The sequence below is a fragment of the Fusarium verticillioides genome, chromosome 5, assembly GCF_000149555.1.
Source record: "Fusarium verticillioides 7600 chromosome 5, whole genome shotgun sequence".
NCBI lineage: Eukaryota > Fungi > Ascomycota > Sordariomycetes > Hypocreales > Nectriaceae > Fusarium > Fusarium verticillioides.
The window spans coordinates 2,244,614-2,256,993 of NC_031679.1; the positions used below are offsets into that span (position 1 = coordinate 2,244,614).

A 12,380-nucleotide genomic window follows, 5' to 3' on the forward strand; every position below is an offset into this window, starting at 1 on the left:
ATCCTACGAAAACAGGTACGTACCTAGTTAAAGTTACCTATCCAATAGATGGAAATCAAGAAACAGCTAGATTTACAGGGGTAAAAAAAAGAAACCTTGGCTTTTTCTTAGCCAATGCTTAATTACTTACCTGAACTGACACCCCAGTTTTAAAATAGATGTCTCACCTTAGGTTGGCGTGGAAAATCAAGGTACAGTACGGAGTACCTACTGTGTCATGGCATTATCTTTGTCAGCGGATGCCGTCGGAAACCTCTATCGTCTTTTGATACACACATGATGTTTTAGGTGTGTTTCTTTAAGCCGCATTATCCATCCATCTACCTGCCTTATACAACGATAAAACGTTTTGGAATTCTACTATCACGACACTTTCTATTTCATGCTTAAACTAATATCTGAGAAAACTCGGTTATCGGCATCATATCAAGCACTTGTCATGCAATCATCAACCATCTTTTGCTATACAAACTCCACAGAGATGCTGCAGATCTCCATTCTTCGCCCCTGGTCCTGACTAGTATGCGGCTTGAACTGTCGAAGATCGGTAGTTGGTTGGGCGCAGTGTGGATATGCATTCATGGCATTTATAACCAGTGTTATACTATTATGTATGCATATGAGGAAGCGAAGCAGGGCGTTTCAAGGCGAATCAAGACGTTGAAACACAGCATGTCTCCATTGATAGACGTTTGGCTCACGGGACGGTGCAAGTTGATAGGCTCCCTCTATCCGTTTGAGTGAACAACTGGAGCTGAAGCTGGAACTGGAACTGGAACTGCAAGTGTCTGTCACTTGTATAGTAGTGATACTGTGAGATACTGTATGACCCTGACTCCCAATCCCAACCCCAACACTATGTATACCATAGTCTGCCGTTTCCCTGTTTCCTTTTCTTCTACCTCGTCGCCGTCGTCGTCGTCGCCCTTTGTTCTCTACATCAACGGCCGTGTTTCTTCAGTACCTACCTACCTACCTACATACAAGAGATCCCCTGGTGGCCATCTCTTGGCATCTCTAGTCCTCGCTCTCATACTCGTTTCCTCCTCCACAGCTGATCTCTCGGCAAACACTCGTCCAGTTCCTCCAGTTTTTGTTTTACTTTGGTCAAAACTGTTCCATTTGTTTCCTTTCCTACCTACACCGGTGATTGAACGACTATCACGCTCCTTCCATTTCTGTCGTCTTCTGTTCCACGCTTTCCACTTGGCTACCCACGCCCTCTTTCCTTCCCTCTTTCCTTCCCTCTTTCCTTCCCTCTTTCCTTGCTAGGCCACTTCCTTCCTCCTGTCGTTTTCCCATCTCTACCAGACCAGGACCGTCCAAAACGTCTCTCTGGACTTCCATTTCAACCATGAGTCGTCATTCCCACTCAATACACTCACTCTCTGACGAGGAGAAGATGGGATTGCTCGACAACAGGTCTGTCTCCGACGTTGACAGTGACAGCGGTCGAGATGATCAAGACCACCATCGGCTTCACTTTGAGAAATGGGCCGGCCCCATTCTCGCTCCCGTGGACTACGTTCGTTCAACCCCTTGGAGAGTTTACCTAGTTCGCTTCGCCTGGTTCTTCGTTCCCAGTTATCTTCAGGGACGACATGCTCGGGAACAGATTCGACCGGCCAAGCTCGCTCCTACAGCCTACCTCGACGGCATGCGAGGCGTTGCCGCCCTCGTCGTCTTTTTTTGTCATTTCTTCTATCAGGCATTCGTCATCGCCAAAGGCTGGGGCTGTGACGACGCCCACTACAACATCTTGAAGCTACCAATTATTCGACTGTGGTACCAGGGTCCTCCAGCTGTCTGTCTTTTCTTTGTCATCTCGGGTTATGCCCTCTCCTATCGACCTCTCAAGCTCATCCGGGGCAGGAACACCCAGGACTTCTCGACTACCATGAGTTCTCTAGTGTTCCGACGAGGCATTCGTCTATACCTTCCAACCGCTATCTCCACCCTAATGATCGTTTGCTTCATTCGCCTGGGTGTTTACGAATGGACCAGAGAGTTTGCCATGGACCGTACCTACATGAGGAACGTCAGAGAACCTCACCCCTCACGTCTCTCCACAAACTATGCCCAGTTCACAGAATGGGCAAAGGATATGTTCGATTTTGTCCATGTCTTCGGCTGGAAGACCCACGGGGGAAGTACCAGTAGGTCAAACCACCCGCTTAAATAAATCCTACTAACCATTCATCTAGACTATGACCAGCATCTGTGGACCATCCCTGTTGAGTTCCGTTGCTCGCTGTATCTCTTCCTCACCCTAATAGCCACTGCTCGACTTCGAAGTCAGTACCGATTCATCACAGTTGCCGTTATAATGCTCTTTACCTACCGAAATTCGCGTTGGGAATTTCTCATGTTCCTCTGCGGCATGGTCCTGGCTGAGATTGATCTTGTCCGCGGCGCCCACGTCTCACCTCCTGCTCTCCCCATCGAGGAGAAGACCCAGTCTAATCAACGCCGTTGGTACCATAGCGCTTTCTGGGCAATTTTCAGTGTCGCGAGCTTATATCTTATGAGTCAACCCGATGAGGGCGGTGATCGAACTCCGGGCTGGATCTACCTTACGTCGCTGATTCCTAAGTGGTGGGCGGCCGAGAAGTACAGATACTGGCAATGTACGGGTGCTGTTATGTTTGTTCTCGCAGTGAGCCGCTCGTCTAACTGGCAGCGCGTGTTCAACTCTGCTTTCGTGCAGTACTTGGGCAAGATCTCTTATGCCCTTTATCTTATGCATGGACCCGCCATCCATGCCGTTGGATATCATTTCGAAAGATGGTCCTATAGTGTGACAGGTACTGAGGGGCACCGCTTCACTGCTGGTTTCGTCCTGAGCTCTTTCTTTGTGATTCCAACTATCTTTTGGTGGGCTGATATATTCTGGCGAGCGGTTGATATCCCAACAGTCAAATTCGCAAAATGGTGGGAAAACAAGCTTATTGTTAAGTCGGACTAGAGTTCATGGCACCAGAAGAAAACTGATTCGTGATATTCGGCGTTTGAGGTTAGCGTTTTGCAAGCTTTGGTTCTACAGAGGCTGGTCTTCGGGACGAAGACCTATTCCGCGGCGTTTGGGTGTTTGATTTCTATCGCACAAGAGACAGAAGGGGGGAGTCCATTTCTTTCACCCCGGGAGAGGTCTATGAGATGTCGTGACTTGGTGGCATCCACACGTTCCGTTCAGTTGCTAAAACAGTACCATATTAAAAGAACTGTTAGATCATTTTGGGTGCGAATATAGGTGCAGAGAGGTCAACAAAATACAACTTCTATTTCTAGCTTTGTCATATGTAACTTCGACAATACCTTCTAGGTGATTTTTCTATGGTAAATAGGACCGGAAATCTAGCCATGGTTAGATCGTGCATATACTTTTTTGCCTGCCACCCATGTCTCCTTAACTTTTAGGGTGCGTAAATCATCTATATCATAAGACTCAATAGGTCTATCAAGGACAACCCAATCAGCCAAAGCACCGTCCCGGATGACACCGGCGCGACTATCAAGGAATGCCCCATAAGCAGGAGCTCCAGTGAATCCCCACATAGCTTCATCTAAGCTCAATGTCTCTTCTGTGTGCCAGCCATCAGGGCTATCGTCTGTTCCACGACCCGTATGCGGGCTTCGACGGGTTACGGCGGCGTAGATGCCCTGGAATGGGTTGGGGGGCTCGACAGGAAAATCGCTACCCAGAATCGGATGGGCAGAAAGAACAGAACGCATCCGGTAGGCGGAGGATGAGAGACGGTCTTTACCGAGACGAGCAAGAGCATACTTCATGTCTGATGTTGCATGTGTGGGTTGGATAGAGGGGATGATGCCGACCTCCCGAATCCGTTGCTGATCATCAGGGTGAATTATTTGGGCGTGCTCAATGCGAAAGCGATGACGAGCTTGACAAGCAGCATGTGCTTCAATCTGGTCGGGAGACTCGTTTGCGGACTGGTCCGGAGTCGAAGGGTGTGCACCCTGAGCAGTAGCTTCATGAAGACACTGCTGGGCAAGAGCCGCCTCAAGAGCGTCAACAGCGTTACGATTGGCAAGATCACCGATAGCATGGATATTGACCTGGTATCCGTCGGCAGCCCAGCGCTTGGTCACATCAGTAAGAGCAGAGGCGTTGATAAGGAGCGAGCCCGAGGTCCACGGGTGATCGGAGTATGGCTCGAGCATGGCGCTGCCCCAGCTTCCGAGAGCGCCGTCTGTATGAGGTTAGTCACTGCCTTGGATGATTTGGATGGAGAAACGTACCTGCAAATAGCTTGACACTCTGAACTGCAAAGCGATCATCGTCTCGGGCAAACTTGACAGCTTCCTCTGGGCAGTACGAGTTACGCTGAGGACATTCCAACATTGCATAGACACGAAGGGTCCAGTCGTCTCCCGAAGAGAGCTCGTTATAGAGATTCAAAGTATCTGGAGTTGCTCCAGCATCGTGCATGCCAACAAGGCCAACCTCGTTAAGGCGCTTCATGGCGGACTTGACTGTAAGAGCCTTGAAGTCCCGGCCAGGTTGAGGCCAAATCGAGATGACCATTTCCATCGCGTTATCGCAGAAAACACCGAGGCCAGGGTCACGGATGATCTCACCTCCCGGGACAGTTTCAGGGAGGTCTGATGGAAGGAGATCGAGAACAGGCTGGGAAACCCAAGTGCAGTGAACATCGATGCGATCAAGCATGAGATAGATGCTGCTGAGCTCTGTGTCATGCGTGATATCTGCCTATGACACTTCTTAGTGTGTGGCGGGAAGCTGATAGATATGAATGAGTGTCTTACAGCTGTGGGCATACGCCCAAAAAAGGTCTGATCCCATCCAACCCCGCGAACCCAATTGTCTTTCGATCCGGCCCCAGGGTTGGCAGAGATATAGTCTTTGATCCTCGTACGCACCTCCGCGAGAGATTTGGCACCAAACAAATCAACCGAGTGGAGGAACTCCCCGTACTGGAGCAAGTGACCATGTCCGTCCCAGAGTCCTGGGATCACATAACCATCTATCACAGACTGATCAGCGTCTCGTGGGCCAACAGCAGTAAAGGCGCCATCCGCAACAGTGAAGCATTGAGCTTCAGCCTGCTCAGGATCATGTGTTCGGATGGAGTTATAACAATATGTTGCTGAATCTCCCTCGTCCGGAGCTGTGAGTGGCTGTTGAAGACGGTATGCAACAGCAAAAGCGACAACTATGAGGGGCAGAACTAGTCCCCATCTGGCCAGAGAGGCTGTGACAGCCATGGCCGAACACGTGGTTTATAACTGAACTGCTTCTCCTGATGTAAATAACAGAGCCCAGTTCTGTAAAGGCATTAGATCTTTTGGAGATAGTGATTGTTGGGGGTGATGTGGGAGCCATGATTTGATAGCAGTGTGTTATCGATAAGGATTTCATCGATCTTTGTGGGGGAAGCTGCATGGTATGTACCTACGTGAAAAGAGGTTTGCGTCTCAAAGTTTGATTCAGATAGTACGCATCATAGAAAAGAAGATATTATTTATTTATCTATAAGATATATCTAGAATTATCGTATGTGAAGGTGCCTCGCTTCCATTTAACTTTACCTATGAAAAAGATGTGTGTCAGCCAGGGATCCTTACCTAAGTGCATCTTGATCGTGAGCTTACTTACCCCAGAGTCCTGGGTTAGGTAAGTTAGTAGCTAGCTCTCCACATTAATTCGTACCTTAATTGACATCACTACCTACCTTAGGTTCTCTTAAGCTCTTATTGATTTCACAACTGTTTCCCCGTGTGATGTACTTTTAAGGATACATATACAAGTGCTGCGAATAGCAGCTCTATGGCTCGCTCTCAAACACCAAACTCCACTGGTCTTAAACGATAGGAGATATAGACTTGGGGTCACCGTTTGTGATGGCTTGCGATAACCACTGGCTGAATACGGGAAAAAGGATGTTGCTGTAGCTGATGCACTGAAGAGGTAGCCTATCTATATCTCTAGATGCTTACCTACCTAGGTAAGGTACCTAGAGCTGCCTATATAACCGCATGGCACTGGCAGACTTGACCCGACAGTGTCAGCTTGAGTTTCTTTCCTACCTATCCACCACTATCATATCAGCAACAGTAACGAACGATAGTTTCCATCTTTACAATTTCGCCATCTACAAAGAAGAAAAGGCTAAACTCAAGCATGACTCTCTCGCGAGCTGAACTTGAGTCCGTCGCGGCTGTCCACGTTCGAGAGCCCCTTCCAGCCGACACCCTCACGGCCGCTTTCAACTCCAAACCTTTCATCCCTATTGAATCGATCATCAACCTCCGCGATCTAGGTGGTGTCCCCGGCAGCGCCATACGCCCTGGGTATATCTTCCGTTCTGGTATGCTTGACGCCGCCGCCGCCGACCCAGAAGCTATGGCCTGGGTCACTGCCAATGTCAAGACTGTTTTTGACCTTCGCAGCAAGGAGGAGCGAGCTACGTATCCCAGTCCAGAAATAAGCGGCGTCAATTTTGTCTTCTGCGAGCGCGTTGCTGAATATCCCCAGCCTAATGCCGCTGACTTTGCTGTTGATGATGGCAGAACTGCTTGGAGGGAGCAGCTGATGGCAGTCATAGCGGCGTACAAACCCTCTATCCGAGCAGTCCTCGAACACGTGAGGGACAACCCGAACGAGCCTTTTCTCTTCCACTGCACTGGTAGGAAAATAAATCAAGTTTGTGCTCAAAGGGTTGTGAAACTAATCGTAAAACTGAGCTGCAGCTGGCCGTGACCGCACAGGCGTCATGGCAGGGCTCCTGCAGACCCTTGCCGGCACCAAGCAACAAGACGTCATTTTCGATTACATGCTATCACGGATTGGTATTGAGCCAGCACGCAAGCGTCTACTCTTGTTCGTATTGGCAAACATCGACGTGAAGAGCACTGAGGAGTCTGGCTTTTGGAACATGGTCAGCCTACGCCCGAGCTTTTGGGAGGCTTTTGGTCAAGGTGTCAAAGCCGAGTATGGAGGATGGGATGGCTACGTGAAGGGCCTTGGTTTCTCAGCCAAGGATCTAGAGATCATCAAGAATAACTTGCGGGCTTAACGATGTCATGCCCGATGCTATTACCCTAGAGGCAGGGCAGTATCGTACTGGAAATGTTTCAAGTTGGTTAAAATGAGGTTTTCCATTGTACAATGTTACGATATCCGTTGGATACCGTGACCTAAGGGATCTAGGCTCGAGGGAAGCAATGGAAGTTGGAAATATTGGATATTTTCTTGTAGGCCATCTGTCATGGTTGATTCCATGCCCATCTCGATCTTGCTCATCATCTTCGTCGTCATCTCTTCTCCAAACCTCACTTGGGTAGACAAGAAATAATGAGTCCTATTAATAGATGCAATCATGACCAACTTGAACATACCTACTCATCGTCCCTCAACTCTGTAAAGCCAGTCATTTACGACTGGGTGCCTCATCCACTCTAATTCATCTGCAGCCCTATGACATCACCCCCACGGCCATGGGGAGGTAAGAAAACTTGGAGAGCTTTATCTTAAGTGATGAAAAGACTTGGGCAATTTAGTTCAAGTTTAGGGGAGTCTTTACTGAATTTATTTAGGCACCCACTTCTAATGTCTTATGTTTTCTTGCTCCCTGGGGACTGCTAAGGCCCCTGTCTGGGAACCCGTTGGACCCTGCATCTTGAACAAGGGTTTACTACCCGCCTACCAATTAAACTCGATTGCATCCCATCTAGTGACGTTTCAGTACATCTTTAAAACGTCAATTCCGCCACTGTCCTTAGACCAACAGCCGATTCGTCCCCAACCTGTTCTGTATTTCCAAGTTTTGCTCCCCATCCAGGATCTTTTTAGCCATTTCCCTCTTTCAGGGTCCAAGTTAGAGGTGGTTGATAGTGGTATCAAACCCTTTGGATCTGCAGACAACGAGATCCGATGACCAGGTTTCCCTACGTATTTCATCAATGATCGTAATAGGTGATGCAATAATTCTTGGCCAAGCATGGTTATGTTGGGCAACCATCCAAATGTGTATATAATATCCAGTGGCAGCCATTTCTCAATATAGATATCAGAATCAGACTCAGAATCATCAATACACAAAAGCACAAACACTAGCACAAGCACACTCTACTTGACCTCTACATCCAATCCACTATACAATAAACCATTCATCATGCCTCTCACACGAACTCACCGTCACACCGCCCCCCGCCGCTCCATCTTCAGCACCCGCCGCCGTGCTCCAGCCCATTCTCATCGCCATACAACCACCACCACAACAACAACAAAGCCCCGCCGCCGCGGAATGTTCGGCGGTGGTGCTGGCCGACGAACTCATGCTACAACCACTGCTCCCGTTCATCACCACCAGCGTCGACCTTCCATGAAGGATAAGGTCAGCGGTGCCCTACTCAAGCTCAAGGGTAGTTTGACTCGCCGATCTGGTGTCAAGGTATGTTCATTCTAACTGCCCTCGGGCCAACGGCACACTAACGTCATTAAAGGCTGCTGGTACTCGACGCATGCGCGGTACTGATGGTCGTGGTGCGCGTCACCACCGCTATTAAACATCCTAAGTAACTTGCTAGTTACCTACCTTATGCCAAGCGGTCATCAAGCAGACCGAGCATACAGGAAATCCTGCAAGTCGAACGGAGTATGGAATCACGGATATTGAACTTATACACAACATGTACGATTATGATAGCGTTGATACCCTCTACTGGGAGTTGAGGATAATAGTATTATTTGTTACACGGCTATACATAGACAAGCATAAATTTGCACTGCCACTACCAGAGACCTTATCCATCACAATCTCGCAGCTCGTCCTAACCACATAGCCTTTTGGCATTCTAGTAATCCATATAACAATGGTTGCTGTTGTTTTTGCCCTTTCGTAAACCACAATTTGTGCCCATATCCTCACGGCTTTCTATCACCTACGATAATTTCTGACGAATGCAAAGGCTTACTGGCTATCGCCATGTTCCCCAAACTTGCTAATGTAACTCGTCTACATCAGAAGGGGAAACACCAGCTGGACGATAAGGGGGCGCCAGCCGAATATCCTTGTACAACTTGTCCGAATTTTGTAGCACGTAAGGGCTTCGTATCAATTGGAGCATCGATGTTGAGGAGCCTCGGCGATGATGAACTTTCCCGCACACAGGATCGACCAGTTCGTCAATATTGGTAACCGACAAACGAGCTAAGCTCAATCTTCTCCTTTCACATGCCCTTAGAGATGGGCTTGCGTCCAAAGATTCCATTATAAGCTCATCCATATCGCGCTTGACAGGCTCAGAGACACGAACATGAGTATACTGCCGGAATTGGAGTTCCAAATTTTCCAGAGCTTCTTTGCTGGGTGACGGGTGTTTCTTCCTCCAACTAGAGGTATGTAAGCTTCTCTTCGCTTTCTCCGAAACTTGTCGAGCTTGAGTGGCCGGATTAGCCAACGCATCGCCACCAGGATCTAAAATCTCATGGCCCGAAAAGTGGCCGAGTACTTTTCGCCCAGTCGTCGATATGGATCCCAGTTTCTCATTGAAATGCTTCTCTGGTATGTGCATATCGCTGTCCGCGGAGCAGCAACCACTGATCGACGTTGACGTTGATGGACGCTCGACTAGAATCCGAGGGGTTGAAGATCCGACTGGTGTACTGTTCAAGAACCTATCTTCAATGTTGTCGTCGAATCCCATCTCGGATTCGAATGGATTGGATAGCGAAGGGGGAGGCGTCTTTGGACCATCGTTTGCGCCTTGATTCAGTCGGTTTTCGAAACATATTAGAGCTCGCTTGTCAGCTCGTTCAGAGAATGGATCCTCCACAAGTTTGCCATTTCTGAGTGACTTTCCATCGTCTGCTAATGGTTTTCTGTTAACGCGACCTCCAACGATTTGCTGGACTTTACTCTTATTGAGATTATCCCCTTCATTCAAGCGGAGCTCAATGTTACTGATCGGAGAAGCATTATTAGTTGTTGCATGTGAGCGAGGAGTCGGAACAATGCTCCCTCTGATCCACCTATCACCTTGTTCATCGCCTGAGTGGGACAAGGCCGGAGCCTGTGTTTCCTCGTGATTCACGGCTTTTGGATGGAAGCGATCCCAAGCATTCGAGACTTTTGCACGTACTTTCGACGGTACCATACGCGTGAATCTTGAGGTCGAGCAATTGGCTTGTTGTGGCGAAGGCTTGAGTGCATTGGTCGCGGCCAGCATAGCGGCGAGTTTCCCAGTAATCTCTTCACCAGCACACCGGTCTTGGGTGTGAGTAATCTGGCATCCTTCTGCAACTCGATCTCTCGCATTATTGTCACAGGCATCGAGCGTCACAGATGTCGCCACTGCGAAGTCTTTCGTAGGGTGAAATTTGAGGGGGTCATAAGACAGCGATCTGGTAGACGCATGGCGGCGTCGTAAGCTTGTGCTTAGTCGCTTTTGTGATGTATCCCTGTGTCTACCAGTCGTGGCAGCTCGTCTAAGAACCCTTCCCACGGCTTTCGATGGCGAGTGCTTGCCCATGCGAGAGGCCCGAGTGTGAGTATCTAGAGATCTGAGTGGTTTGATAGGTGAAGGGAAATCCAGTGGCGAGATAGCTTGATTGCTTTCAATCGAAACCGAGTTCCTCGGTGTAGTGGTCCGTCTCTTTTTTGGAGACAAGTCTTCTCCTTCATTGGAGAGGCGCTCTGGTGTGGAATCGTCTAGTAACCAGCTTGCCATTTCATCCGCAGTTTGCGGTTCAACCATTGCTCTCTTGCGGGATGCTTGCTCAGGGGACTTGTTTATATGGAATTCTGCTTCCGAAACAGTTAGAAGTTGACCAGGGAAGACATGTGGGCTAACATACGCAGCCGGGCAGGTAGTAAAGGTTTTGGTATGGCTCTTTGGCGACGTGTTCCCAGCGTCCTCAGGATACTTCTATTCCTCTTCTTGCCGTATGTGATGGCGGCTGGCATTGTTGGTATATGATGTGATTAGAGTGTAACGAGTGAGAAGAAACGAATCAATGGCCCTATTCAGCAGTGATGAGTTGGGAAATTAGTTATTATCAACTCAGGCCATCCGTTGAGTGTGATAGGATTTGCAAGAGGACAGTGATGGTCGAATGTGGTTGACAGTTTGTCGAAGTAGGGTCGAAATCCTGTACCTGCAATATGTCACTCGAACACCTTCATTTTTCTGCTAAAATGGACTCGTCAGATCAAAGCACAGGAATTTGATCGAGAAGTGAGGTTGCAAAAGTTTGATACCTGTGAGAGTTGAAAAATGAGTGGATGAATGGGTAAAGAATGGGAGAGGAAGGTTCACTTCATATGGGCCATGCCTAGGTTGGTGCCTTACTTTACTTACGGGCATATGCCGGCAAATGAAGTTGGAATTGTAAGAAAGAGGTACCTTTAGGTTGGAAAGGTACCTTGGTAGCCAGGAGGTATAGGAGCTGCTTGGAAAAGAGCAGGGGAAGAACGCTTGCTAAGTGATATAATATGTAGGTACTGGTTGAGAGTCGATATCACTGCTAAGCAGTGCTCGCAACAGTTGCCTGTGGTTTCTTCAGGTAACTTCCTTGTATTTGACACTGATCTGATCTGGTCCTAAGCAGGTGTCTTTGTATGTCTCAATGTGGAGATCGCGATTCAAACAGAAGTTCATTCCCATGATACCTCTATGTGTAGTCGACGAGACTAAAACCACGCTCCCTTAATGGATATTTGTGAGCAGCCACTTGCAGCACCATCGCACAATAGCCGTCATACGCCAAGATGCATAGTACTATGGCGCCTCTTCGTTCTTTCCCGAACAGAGTTCAATATGAAGGCCACAGTGCAACGTTGCACTGCATATTATGTTCTCGATGCGATTTGACCATCAGTACTAACTCAGAGCCATGCTACCCCTGACTTACATCAAGCGACTTGGAAGGCGAGAAATGTTTAATAACAACACGAGATCCCCATCATGGAACCGAGAGACGAGACCTCCAAGACACAAAGGGTTTGCTGACTCAATTTTGGCTTGTGTTCATAAGTGTCCAAGGAAGCCAAATACTAAATAATTCTCAGTTGTAGGTTATATTCACCAGCTATGAGTGTCCTATCGATAATACCGCAATACATTTACATACTCATATATGGCAAAGGTAAAAGATCTCTTACACAACCATCAACTTCAGAATCAGGCAATCATAGCTTGAGACACTTCCCATTCTTCTGCTCGTGCAACTTTGGTAACCTCATCCTGAAAACTGGCCCGAGACTTGGGGGCTCAGACGATGTACTCAAGTCTAAGGAGCTTCGCAAAATCTCTGAAGGCTTTATTCACCCGAAATACTGTTCCAAAACGAGTCACTTGCTTTGCAGATTGAAGGATGGTTGTGGTGAGAAGATCTC

At 48.2% G+C, this 12,380-nt stretch overlaps 5 protein-coding genes across 5 annotated transcripts; 3 read left to right on the top strand and 2 right to left on the bottom strand.

The window, feature by feature from the left end:
• Window positions 1–220: 220 nt before the first annotated feature.
• FVEG_02692 (hypothetical protein) lies at window positions 221–3,310 on the top strand. Its single transcript, XM_018890129.1, has 2 exons — window positions 221–2,156; window positions 2,205–3,310. The coding sequence occupies exons 1-2, from the start codon at window positions 1,355–1,357 to the stop codon at window positions 2,963–2,965; spliced, it is 1,563 nt and encodes a 520-aa protein (XP_018746401.1). The 5' UTR covers window positions 221–1,354; the 3' UTR covers window positions 2,966–3,310.
• Window positions 3,304–5,325, bottom strand: FVEG_02691 (amidohydrolase ytcJ-like). Its single transcript, XM_018890128.1, has 3 exons — window positions 4,789–5,325; window positions 4,261–4,732; window positions 3,304–4,211 (listed from the first exon to the last, which is right to left on the bottom strand). The coding sequence occupies exons 1-3, from the start codon at window positions 5,245–5,247 to the stop codon at window positions 3,355–3,357; spliced, it is 1,788 nt and encodes a 595-aa protein (XP_018746400.1). The 5' UTR covers window positions 5,248–5,325; the 3' UTR covers window positions 3,304–3,354.
• Window positions 5,326–6,163: 838 nt separating this feature from the next.
• FVEG_02690 (hypothetical protein) lies at window positions 6,164–7,058 on the top strand (the record flags this gene model as incomplete). Its single annotated transcript, XM_018890127.1, has 2 exons — window positions 6,164–6,668; window positions 6,733–7,058. The coding sequence occupies 2 exons, from the start codon at window positions 6,164–6,166 to the stop codon at window positions 7,056–7,058; spliced, it is 831 nt and encodes a 276-aa protein (XP_018746399.1).
• Window positions 7,059–7,828: 770 nt separating this feature from the next.
• Window positions 7,829–8,819, top strand: FVEG_02689 (hypothetical protein). The gene is made up of 2 exons (XM_018890126.1): window positions 7,829–8,435; window positions 8,488–8,819. The coding sequence occupies exons 1-2, from the start codon at window positions 8,157–8,159 to the stop codon at window positions 8,548–8,550; spliced, it is 342 nt and encodes a 113-aa protein (XP_018746398.1). The 5' UTR covers window positions 7,829–8,156; the 3' UTR covers window positions 8,551–8,819.
• On the bottom strand, window positions 8,802–10,949 carry FVEG_15118 (hypothetical protein; the record flags this gene model as incomplete). Its single annotated transcript, XM_018904220.1, has 2 exons — window positions 8,802–10,790; window positions 10,841–10,949. The coding sequence occupies 2 exons, from the start codon at window positions 10,947–10,949 to the stop codon at window positions 8,986–8,988; spliced, it is 1,914 nt and encodes a 637-aa protein (XP_018746397.1). The 3' UTR covers window positions 8,802–8,985.
• Between the last annotated feature and the right edge of the window lie 1,431 nt (window positions 10,950–12,380).

Coding starts and splice junctions, on each gene's coding strand:
- FVEG_02692 (XM_018890129.1), top strand. CDS start 1,355: ATGAGTCGTCATTCCCACTCAATACACTCACTCTCTGACGAGGAGAAG. Junction 2,157..2,204: donor GACCCACGGGGGAAGTACCA/GTAGGTCAAACC, acceptor CCATTCATCTAG/ACTATGACCAGCATCTGTGG.
- FVEG_02691 (XM_018890128.1), bottom strand. CDS start 5,247: ATGGCTGTCACAGCCTCTCTGGCCAGATGGGGACTAGTTCTGCCCCTC. Junction 4,733..4,788: donor TTGGGCGTATGCCCACAGCT/GTAAGACACTCA, acceptor GAAGTGTCATAG/GCAGATATCACGCATGACAC. Junction 4,212..4,260: donor GAGTGTCAAGCTATTTGCAG/GTACGTTTCTCC, acceptor AACCTCATACAG/ACGGCGCTCTCGGAAGCTGG.
- FVEG_02689 (XM_018890126.1), top strand. CDS start 8,157: ATGCCTCTCACACGAACTCACCGTCACACCGCCCCCCGCCGCTCCATC. Junction 8,436..8,487: donor CTCGCCGATCTGGTGTCAAG/GTATGTTCATTC, acceptor ACGTCATTAAAG/GCTGCTGGTACTCGACGCAT.